The sequence below is a fragment of the Diorhabda carinulata genome, chromosome 10 (assembly GCF_026250575.1).
Source record: "Diorhabda carinulata isolate Delta chromosome 10, icDioCari1.1, whole genome shotgun sequence".
Taxonomy (NCBI): Eukaryota; Metazoa; Arthropoda; class Insecta; order Coleoptera; family Chrysomelidae; genus Diorhabda; species Diorhabda carinulata.
In genome coordinates this window covers 7,532,256-7,542,702 of record NC_079469.1, presented here as the reverse complement: position 1 = coordinate 7,542,702, position 10,447 = coordinate 7,532,256, and the positions used below count along the sequence as shown (strand labels likewise).

General features: G+C 31.5%; 2 protein-coding genes across 3 annotated transcripts in view; both read left to right on the top strand.

Annotated features, from left to right (window-relative positions):
• Positions 1 to 7,256, top strand: part of LOC130898489 (uncharacterized) — a 32,778-nt gene extending 25,522 nt beyond the window's left edge. Inside the window, exons 1-4 of one of the 2 annotated variants that reach the window (XM_057807832.1) lie at positions 1,694 to 1,827; positions 3,125 to 4,199; positions 6,597 to 6,775; positions 6,865 to 7,256. In XM_057807832.1, coding sequence (XP_057663815.1) covers positions 1,812 to 1,827; positions 3,125 to 4,199; positions 6,597 to 6,775; positions 6,865 to 7,100 — 1,506 coding nt within the window. In that variant the 5' untranslated portion in view covers positions 1,694 to 1,811 and the 3' untranslated portion in view covers positions 7,101 to 7,256. Of the gene's footprint in view, positions 1 to 1,693; positions 1,828 to 3,124; positions 4,200 to 6,596; positions 6,776 to 6,864 lie in introns of those variants that run through there. The other variant, XM_057807833.1, reaches the window with a different exon arrangement.
• Positions 7,257 to 8,745: 1,489 nt separating this feature from the next.
• LOC130898487 (JNK1/MAPK8-associated membrane protein) lies at positions 8,746 to 10,201 on the top strand. The gene is made up of 4 exons (XM_057807829.1): positions 8,746 to 9,125; positions 9,182 to 9,394; positions 9,447 to 9,616; positions 9,720 to 10,201. Exons 1-4 carry the CDS (start codon positions 8,902 to 8,904, stop codon positions 10,007 to 10,009), a joined length of 897 nt encoding a protein of 298 aa, XP_057663812.1. The 5' UTR covers positions 8,746 to 8,901; the 3' UTR covers positions 10,010 to 10,201.
• The last annotated feature ends 246 nt before the right edge of the window (positions 10,202 to 10,447 follow it).

Below are 10,447 nucleotides of genomic sequence, written 5' to 3'. Positions count from 1 at the left end.
AAATTGAATAAGTATGAATATTAATAAATAAAAAGATTAGAAGTAACATAATTTTACATTTGAAATGGTTCGTAATTGAATATATCATCAATCTAGTTTTAAAATTATTGCAATTCCAGAAAAGAAAGCATTATCGATAATGAGTAATTGAATAAAATTTCAACATTCATAGAGTCATTTTACTGTGTTCTATAAATGCGTTACGCATTCATAGAACAGGTTGCCAGGTGGCCAAACCTAATCTAACCTAATGGCCCGACACCCTACATTATTGCGGATTTTGTCTCAGTATTAATAGGTACGACAAAAAAAATTGTATGTAAAAGCAAGCTTTTTTGATTATTATCATAAATCTTGTTCAATTATAGTGAAATAATAATAAAATCGAATAACAAATGAGTCTTAGGTAGGTACTTAATCGATCAAATAGTCATCAGTCAAAATTTAATTCTAGAAATCTAAACCTATATCGACATATTTAAATTCTTCTTAAATACTAATGAAAGGCACAAATAAGATTCTTTAACTGAAAAAAAAAATAATCAAAAACTACTTCTTTTCAAGTTAAACGATAAAACAAATAAACTTCTCTTTGAGTTACACAATAAAAATAATTATTCATAGTTTTGGTTTGCCGAAACGTGCTTTAAGAGCTCATTTTCTTTCAAGATGTAAAGGGGCAGTTGCTCCCCCATAGAGATCAAATGTAGCTAGCCGCAAAGCGACCAAAGTCCTAAAGCCGTACGACCAATTGACTTCCTTACCTATTAATAAAGTCCGCAACGCATGACAAATTAAAGTTGTTGATGTCCTAAAAGAAATTCCTTCTTTCCCGAAATGGAAAAAGCATTGAAAATTTTGATTGCTCTTTACCATGCGCGACCTGTACAGTAGAGCGATCCTTTCGCAGCCTCAGAAGACTTAAAACACCGCGGCAGAAGATCGCCTCAATGGTATGGCCATGATGAGTGTACACAAAGCTATAGTGAAAAAAACCTGAATAATTTTAATGATAAAGTGGTTGAAAATTTTGCAAAAAATATCCGCAGGTTATGTTTTAATTAAATATTATTGTTATTAAAATAAATAATTATTAGTGTGTTTAAAACTTTGATTAAGTTATTGTGCTGTCGAAGGATTGTGATATTGATATTAGAACCGTTCTTATTACAATCGTCATCGGGGCAAAGACTTCCAAAGTGTAACGCTTCATGTTCTCGACTGTACCAGGCGTTCGTATTTTTCATCCTTCATAATATTGTCCCATTGCCCCCCCCCTTAATCATAAGCTGACGACGCCTTTGGTTAGGTACTTAATTATTGAATAGCTTCATTTCCTAGTTCCTACCTCTATGAAAAATAAAAGTAATTATTACTTATTCTTTAAGCCTAAATTTCAGTACTGTAGGAAGGTAATATTGAGAAAAATATTCCCATTCAATACTTTTGATTCAACATTTGTATAAGTATTTGTATTTCTAGTATAAAAATGAAAAATAATAAAAACGAGTGCGACCCTGTTTCAATGTATTTTTACGTGTCTTGATCAATCAAAACTCTACTTCTATTTTTTAACGTCCAGTCGTATGTTCAACTAAATATTAAATAAATATGAATTTCTGAAAACTAATTTACGTATGAACTGGAATTTCCGCAAAGTATCCCGCGTATACATTGGTCTATCTTCCATTTCACATTCGTGTTGTGCTTCGATCAAGCTAATACTGTAGTTTTTAATAAAACTAATAAATCAAAATAATAGCATTTAATGTAATGCAAATACCTAATCCATAGTTAAGTAAATTTTCCAGATGTTAACTTTGCTTGGTGAGAAGAAGTTAATTACATTTTTTGTTATATTTACGTGCTTATAATTTTATAACGTGAAACATTTCTAAAAAGCAAGTAGTTGCATATTATAATAATTTACAAATTCACAAAGTAATTGGTTAATATCAAAAAAAAATTCCGGATAATCAAGTTTCTTCGTAAATTATTAAATTATGCAAACATGAAAGGCAAACCAACATTGACCTTTTGATGTAGGTACAGGGCTGAGCTGCAGATATGAATTAATAATTTATCTATGCCCATTGTATAATGTATTCATTATATAATTTTGAAATAATTGATCAAATCTAGTTATTATAAATATGTAAAAAATGAAATGAAAAGAAGAGGAGTTTTTGTATAGCAGCGAATTTCATCATTCATACTTGATGTGGCGTGGCGTAGATCTGCACCACGTTCATTGAACTCTCTGATATTGCACAATATTTTACAGTATTGATTTAGATTCATCGTATAAGTCTCAAAAACTTTTTTATCATTATGTGTTAAAAACGATAATAGAAATAAAAGAAATTGATTAAATTTAAACCTTTTGTCATGTTTTCCCAACCAGAGGAAATACTAATCAGTTGCGATGACGTAACTATATAGTAAACTTCCGATTATAGCTATTTAATTCTCATAGTTTTGGCTATCAATGCATCAGAAATTTATTTTCTTTTGATTACAAAATATTTATTATAATGTTAGAAAAATTTTTACTTAAATCAATGTGATCTTCTCAAATATAAATTGAAGTTGCAATCGATAGAGTCTCTGGATGTCTTCCAGCAAGTTGTAACAACTTTATTCGTTCTTTTTTGCGCTAGATTTGTGAATAAATGGCTTGTCAGGTGATTTTATGAAAGTATCAGTACACTATGTACACCACTTGTAATAAGTTTCAAAAAACATTTTATAACAGAAAGAAATATGAAAGAATACCGTTAACTGCTTACAAGCTTATCTACCATGTATTGACGTCAGTGGTAATTATCATTTCAGCAGGATTGGAATGAAGTGCTCTGATACCAGTAGAGATTAGCAATAATTCATAGATATTTGTCATTTATAAGTAGATTTTTCGAATTTTATCGCATCTTATCATGTATTATTCTATCGAACGATTTTAAAAATCTACAGTACATATATAAACGTCGTGGTTCATATCTTTGATTTTTGAAAAATGCTTCACGCTTACTCAATAGATAAAAACGAATCTGAAAATGTTAATTTGCTAAAATCAACGCCTTCTACTTGAGTATTTTGTGAATAAAATAAGACTTTTTCACAGGTATGTATCAATTCTTAAGAAAACCAAACTCAAATTCGGCATTAGAAAATTGGTCTCCAAAACCAATATGGACGAAAGAAGAACTAAATTTGTTAAAAGAATTGACTTTCTCTAGTTTACCCACATGTTGCGTGGATGATATAGTTAAAAAGAGTGACGCTTTTCCTCTAAAATTCCCAACTACCACAAACAAATGTGCGCATTTAAAACTTTTGGTATCCGAGAATGTATTAAACAGAAATATCAATTCCGCTTACCCGGTTATTCATGCATCGGTACTGAAGCTATGTTGTGATTTTCTGTTATATAAAAGGCAACATGGAAGTAATAGAGAACAAAAATATTATAAAAACAAAAATGTTATGGACTTGATCAATAGATTGTTAGTGAAAAGACCGGCGGTGTTTGTAGGACCCGATGATAAATATTTACTTTTAGATGGTACTTTTGGTAGAGGTTCTTGGGAAAATATAGGAACTGACTATGAAAAACCCCCTCTAACATTAGATAATTATTTATCTTACGATGAATTGAAAATATCGTCTTTGTTGTCAATCAGTTCTTATACTCACTTTATGAATAAAGGTCACCGAAGCAATAGTGGTGTTTACGAAGAAGATAGAAGTGCGATCGAAGGAGAAGGTATAATAATCGGAATCGTAGGTCCAAGACTTCCAAAAACCAACGCTGTCGAAAATCAAGAAATAATATTTTCTAAACAATCGCAAACCAAAGAAAACGGTTTTGGTAAATCCGTAATAAACAGTATACCAAAATTATTCGCGGATTTTTACGGTGAAGAATGCTTGGATTATAAGGAGATGTTAAAAAAGAAAGCAGATGACACGCAAGGCAGATACGTTCTTTTATTAAAACATGAGTACATTTTTGATAATATTTTTTATTACAAAAGACTTACTATATCGATTGATACTTTGTTGGGGGAAGCTAATACAAGAGGAAAGAACGCATCGAAATTTTCATTTCTACATGTTGTCGGGATCGGATTGGGAGTTTGGAAAATTTCTCCGCATCAAGATAAAGCTTTCATGGACGCATTTGCTTCAAGAATATTGTGAGTATCTTTTTTTGTATTATTGACTCAAACATCTTTCACCATATAAAATTATTGACAATGAATGATCCATCAATTCTGTCGAGATAAACACAACGTGAAATAACTGCAACAAGGGATCGCCACTTTCTAAGTCACTTTTCTCACGAAGATAAAAATAATGCATCCATTTCAATTAAGTTTTTGAATACTTATATATTTAGATAAACTTTTTGTTGAGATAAACGATAAAATGAAATACAAATATTTATAAACGACCGAATGAAAAATTAATATTTTTTTTTTTATAAAAGGACATATCCTCAAATTTTCGATAAAAAAAAAAGATTAAGCTTCACAAAGGTTAAATCGATGTTTTGAGCACATAGAGAAAGAGAACTGTTTTATTGTCAAAAAATTCTTACAATTTGTAGATAAAAGCTTGTAAAAACGAAAATACAAACATAAACATAACTAAATTTCAATATACAGAAGAAAACCACAATGAGTAACAAAATTATGGGTAATAGTATTAGGTAATAATTAGTATATGAGTCGTATATAAGTCCATAGCAAAAATTAAACCAGTATGAAAAGATGATATCGGTTTGATTTCAATTGGCAAGTGATTGTGTATTTTTTTGCATTGTAAAATATTGAGCCCTTAACTAATTCTAAACGTGGAAGGTGAAGGTCGTGCTCCGAGTTCCTAAGAGTATGTGCTTACGAATTAGGCAAACGAATTCAAACATGAATAAGGAAAAAAGAGTCAGAATTTTTCACCTTTTAAAGAAGTCCCTGCAGAGAGCCCTGTTGTTTAGTCCGAGTAAATATCTAACAACTCTCTTTTGTAGTTTGAAGGTTATTTTATATTTTATTTATTTATATAATCTTCGTAACCACACTAAATAAATAATAATAATAATAATTTGATATTTATGACGTTAAACTTTTTATACACACCCTGTATAAAATGAAACATTTTTCAACATAGATTCAAATACGTGTGACCTTGCTAAAAGCAACCGAACGGAAATCATTTTCATTTCTTTAAGGGTATCCTCGTAAAAAATAATTTATAAGGTTAATAACCCAAAAAGTATGCATTTTTCGAAAAAACTTTTTAGACAAAAGTATACTAAAATTCTATGGTAATTTCAAAAATGTATTAATATACAGGGTTTTCCATTTAAAATAACAAAGTTACAGTTGACCTCCGGTAGAATCGTAAGTCGTCCATCTTTGAAAATATTTTAGTTAAAAAGATCGTATCCGAAAACCCAAAAGTAAAAATTTTCATGATGTTACTATGTATTTTGCCATATACAGATAGTTTTAACTCGTCATGGGACAACCTGTATATTTTTATTCTCCTGACAAACAACTATGTATTGTTTTCACGAACACGTACATTTTAGCCGTTATTTCCGATTTGTTGAAAGACAATATTCCCCTTACATTCTTAGACAATAAATTTGGATGTTAACAAAAACCGGTTATGCCGCCATAAATATAAAGTAATGGAAATAACATTAGTAACTTTGGAAAAAACTGATTTGATATATGTGAATCTAAGAATGTGTCGCGGCGCGTGGCAGAAATGTAACGTTTTCGTCGGGTGTTTATAGCGCATAATAGACACAACAAAATGGATTCCGAGGAGGAAACACTCCTGTTGGCTTTGTCACTTCGAAGACGCCAGAGACGAAAACGAATTTGGGGGGATTAATTAATCGAATTAAAGAAAGCGACTAATTTGTCGTATTTACCTGAGAAAGTCAAGCTACATTTTAAGAGTTGTTGCATCTAATACAAACTGACTTAAGACATGAAGACACACATTTAAGATTATTAGTGACCCATGAAGAAAGTCTCGTAATTACTATAATGTATGTTTTCAATATTAAATAAATACACTGTACAAAATGGCGTCCAAGCTGCTATTCGCAGCGATCTCGTTGCGCGTCTGTAACGAATTCTCTGCGCGCGCGCGGTGTGATCGTTGCGCGTGCGCTCCTCTTTGAAGACGTTCGCAATCCGATAGTATGATAAGGCCCTAAATGATAGAACGCTTTGAATACTACTCCACGACTAAAAATGTGTGAAGGGGTTAAAATTAATTCTTATGAATATAAATTAATTGTACTATTGGTTTTTATCATCAAGAGGTTATAAGATATCAAAAAGAACGTATGCTATTACCTAAATATGAGTGTATAATTTATGTATTAGAAAAAGGTTTATTGCAAAGTTTGTTTAACTCACGTTTATTGTTAGTGATACCAAGGTGGGGATCAGTTTTATACTAAATGAGAAACTTTTCAGTTTTTGTCCCTTATTTTTTAGTTAAATTCCGTGTCAGCCTATTTGTCCTCTATATTTGGCGAAATTATTGATATATTTTGGTTATTAATATAGATCCTTGGGACCGAAATTACATCAAATTAGCGATATATGTTTTGCTTATATTAACGAAACAAAATGTGGAGATTTCGGAAATGGAGAGGCAATTCCTATCGAAAACCATCCAAATGGAGGAATAAGAATTCATATACAAAATAGACATCCACATCAAAAGTTAATAAACGAACATGAAGGTAGTGTTAATTTTTTTGTTTGTACAAATTCACTTTTAAGAGGACTAGGAATTTTCTCATTTTTACCAATTATGATATTACTTTTTCAGACAAATTATTGGTGGTGTCATACGCTTGGGATGGAAATTCTCTTCCAGGAAACGAATATTGGTCCGGAAGTTTGAGATCAAGCTCTGATCCTGCAGCAGCATGTTCGACACAAATTACTGAGCTTCATAATCCTCATATAAATACTAGAATATGCGCAGATAATTTAAAAATCGTTACGGAAGGAGATGTTATTTCATTGCAGGATTACTTAAAGACAATTCCTATGTTATTGTAAATTGGGACTTTTCCAAAATATATGAATCAAATAAATATTCTGATCATCAAATTTCATTTGCATTCTTATGAAAAATAATTTTGATTTCTGGTCTATTTTTATCAATAACGTATTTTCTAATAGAAAATTATTTGACAATAAAATGTTTTTATTAATTCAGGTAATTTTTTTTATTATTTCAGTTTAATGTTCCTCGACAGCGCTGGTCATTGGCACACAAAAACAATCAAATGATACATAAGTTATATAAAGGACTGTTGAAAAATCTCTAACAATACATAAATTAATTCTATTTTCTCATACAGCTTGGTGGCTTTAAGATATACTAGGATTTTCTTCATTTCTGTCGGGCAGTCGGCAGTTAGTGTCTCCTTGAGGTTGGTTAGGTTTTGCAATAGAATATTCTCTGCATTCAGTGAGGATGTACTTAACAGACACAGGAACATGACAACTTTGGCAGACAGGACGACTTTCTGACGAGGTCAAATAGCCGTGAGTAAGTTTTGTGTGGTTGATGCGAAGTCTTCTTTTTGTCACAGCTTCTCTCCTACTCAAAAAATTTACGGTTAGGTGAGAAATAGATAGGTGGATGTTATGTAATGCTGTATAACTCTTGCTCGATATATCGCATCAAGATTCTTGAATGAGGTTTTTGAAGTCAAAATTCAGATCATTGGCAAGCAGAGCTAGGATTTTAGAAGGAATCTTAGCCGCTTCTTTAGCATGGCGATCTGCAGATTCGTTACCAGCGGTTTCAGTGTGTGATGGAAGCCAGATGAGATAGACTGTTATATAAAGACCAATGGGGGTTTGGTAGATGTCGCGAATGTTTTGGACTATTGGATGGTCGGTGAATATGGTTTTAATTGACTATATGGTTGAAAGAGAGTCACTAGATAAGGCGATATGTTTATGCAGAGAAGAGAAAAATTTGAAAGCTTGAATGTATTTATTTCCTGTAACGATTCTAACAACTGTTGTATATACCCACAAGTACTAGGAGCCTGAAGCCGCCACTGTTATAAATTCATCTGTATAAGTGTTAGGGTGCAGTCACATTGGAAATATATTTTTCTGAAACTTCATTGGCGATGTTATGGAAAAATACAAATTTGACGCACTGGGCCGATTATGTTTATCGTCCCATAAATTAAGAAAATTTATTAAACCATTTATTAAATATTTACATATATACAAACATTTTTGTGGGGAAGAGCTTCAAGATATTAACTGATTCCAATCTTTATTAAGGCTGGTACAAGCATCGTCCCGGGCTGACCATCGCATATGCCGTCAACACAACCGCCCCGTAGACTTGTGTCTGTGTAGGCTTTGTTACTGTCTCCCTGTGCTCCTATGGAGACAGCACTGGCTCGACTCATTGGTGCCCCGGGCCATGGCCCTATGATAAATACGCCTCTAAATATCAACATACATAACAATTTTGATAATCTAGATGTGAATACCACTTTTATTTTCCCTCCGGTAGCATAGACAATATAATTTGAAGGATAACATTGATTAGCTATGTATATGAATTTTGAAAAATCTATTGTAAGTACCTTGTGCATTTTAGTTTATCTATGGACTTCTCTTAATCGTGTAAACTTGCCTTAACGCATAATATCAGATGTCAATAATGAAAATTTATTTAAGGTTAGGTGTTCCAAAACGTAAATAAATCCGATATATGGGTTAACTTTATTTCTAAATATTTCACTGGTTATGCTATACTAAATCCAATAGTACATTATTATGATTTTCACACTTCAGTTTTTTATCTAACAAACAAGTTTGAAAAATGTCTTGTCCAGGCTTATATTGTGGTAGAACAATATTATCAGATTCACAGTTAAGTGAATGTGGCCCTTGTCCTAGAGGATTCCGAAGAAATGAAACTTCACACATATGCGAATTATGTACTGATGATCCTCTACTTTATGATTGGTTATACCTAGGATTCGTTGTTCTAGTGATGTTAGTTTTACATTGCTTCTTTATAGATATGTTATCCATGAGAAGAAGGTAATATGTACAAATTTTAATTTATTGCTATTTGTACCATTAATAATTGTTTTCAGTTTTACTAAGGATATACTTATTTTGCATTCAGCAGCTTTTATTGAAGTCATTGTAGCAGCCTTTCTGTCCTTACTTTTATCACATCCAATAGGTAGTTTCACAGTATACAGTTGTAGGGTAAGAAGTATCTCTGATTGGTATACACTTCTTCATAATCCTTCACCAAATTATGATAAGAAAATATATTGTTCTCAAGAAGCCGTGTATCCTCTGTGAGTTTACTTTCAGAATTATTCCTTCTATTGTAATAAATAATTTTTTTAGGTACACAACCATTTTTCTATTTTATGGTTTAAGCATGGTATTAATGTTGATATATAGGCCATGGTTATGTAAAAAGTATTTACCGAGACAAAGTAAAATGTCTATATATGCTGCTCTATATTTTATTCCTATTCTCATAGTCATACATGCCTTAATTGGTGGACTCTTATGTAAGTATTTATGCCATTTTTGACACTATTTTTTCAAGTTAATGAGAAATTTTACTAATTTTGTGTGAAGAGAATGATTTTAATTGAAATTTAATTTTTTCAGATTATTGTTTCCCTCATCTAACACTTATACTATCTGTGATTTCTTGTGCGGCACATTTTGCTATTAAATTGGATCAAAGTATTGAATCCTTGATACTTTCAACACTTGTGGAACCACGTAATCTTGTGATTTTAATAGGACATTGGTGTTTACACGCTTATGGAATAATATCGATTACTCAACTTATAAATCCACCTCTGCATGCATCGTTCATTCTTTTGGTTCCACTGCCAGCTGTTATTTATATATTAACAGCAAGATTCACAGATCCAAACAGATTTCAATTCTAGTCTACGATATAATACCAAAATGGAAGTCTGACTGAAGTCTTCTTCCTTTTGAATCTCCAAAAATAGATCAAGTTATTTTAGAATGGAGATAATATCATTTCGAGTCCTTCTCCCTGGACAATTGAGATATTAAGGGAAATTGTTGCTCTCAAATTGATAAATAAAAGAAGACTGACATTTGATGGTTGTTCATTATTTGTATTTTATTTTTTGTGTAGTAGTGTAGATGTTCAATTATTTACAAATGAGGTAGTGAATATTTGGTATAGATTGATGACTTCTTAGGAATATACTGTTATTAGAGATGTAGTCAACACATTATATAGTTAGCAGAGTAATGTGAGCAAACAACAAAATTAGCAGAAAATTAAGTACTAATTAAGTGCTATGTTACCAAATTTTCTGATGTGCAAGTTTTTGATAAATTGGCTGTTCTGT

Excerpts from the sequence above, each read along its gene's own strand:
- LOC130898487 (XM_057807829.1), top strand. The coding sequence starts at position 8,902 with ATGTCTTGTCCAGGCTTATATTGTGGTAGAACAATATTATCAGATTCA. Across the intron at positions 9,395-9,446 it reads CAAGAAGCCGTGTATCCTCT|GTACACAACCATTTTTCTAT; the intron begins GTGAGTTTACTT and ends TAATTTTTTTAG. Across the intron at positions 9,617-9,719 it reads CTTAATTGGTGGACTCTTAT|ATTATTGTTTCCCTCATCTA; the intron begins GTAAGTATTTAT and ends TAATTTTTTCAG.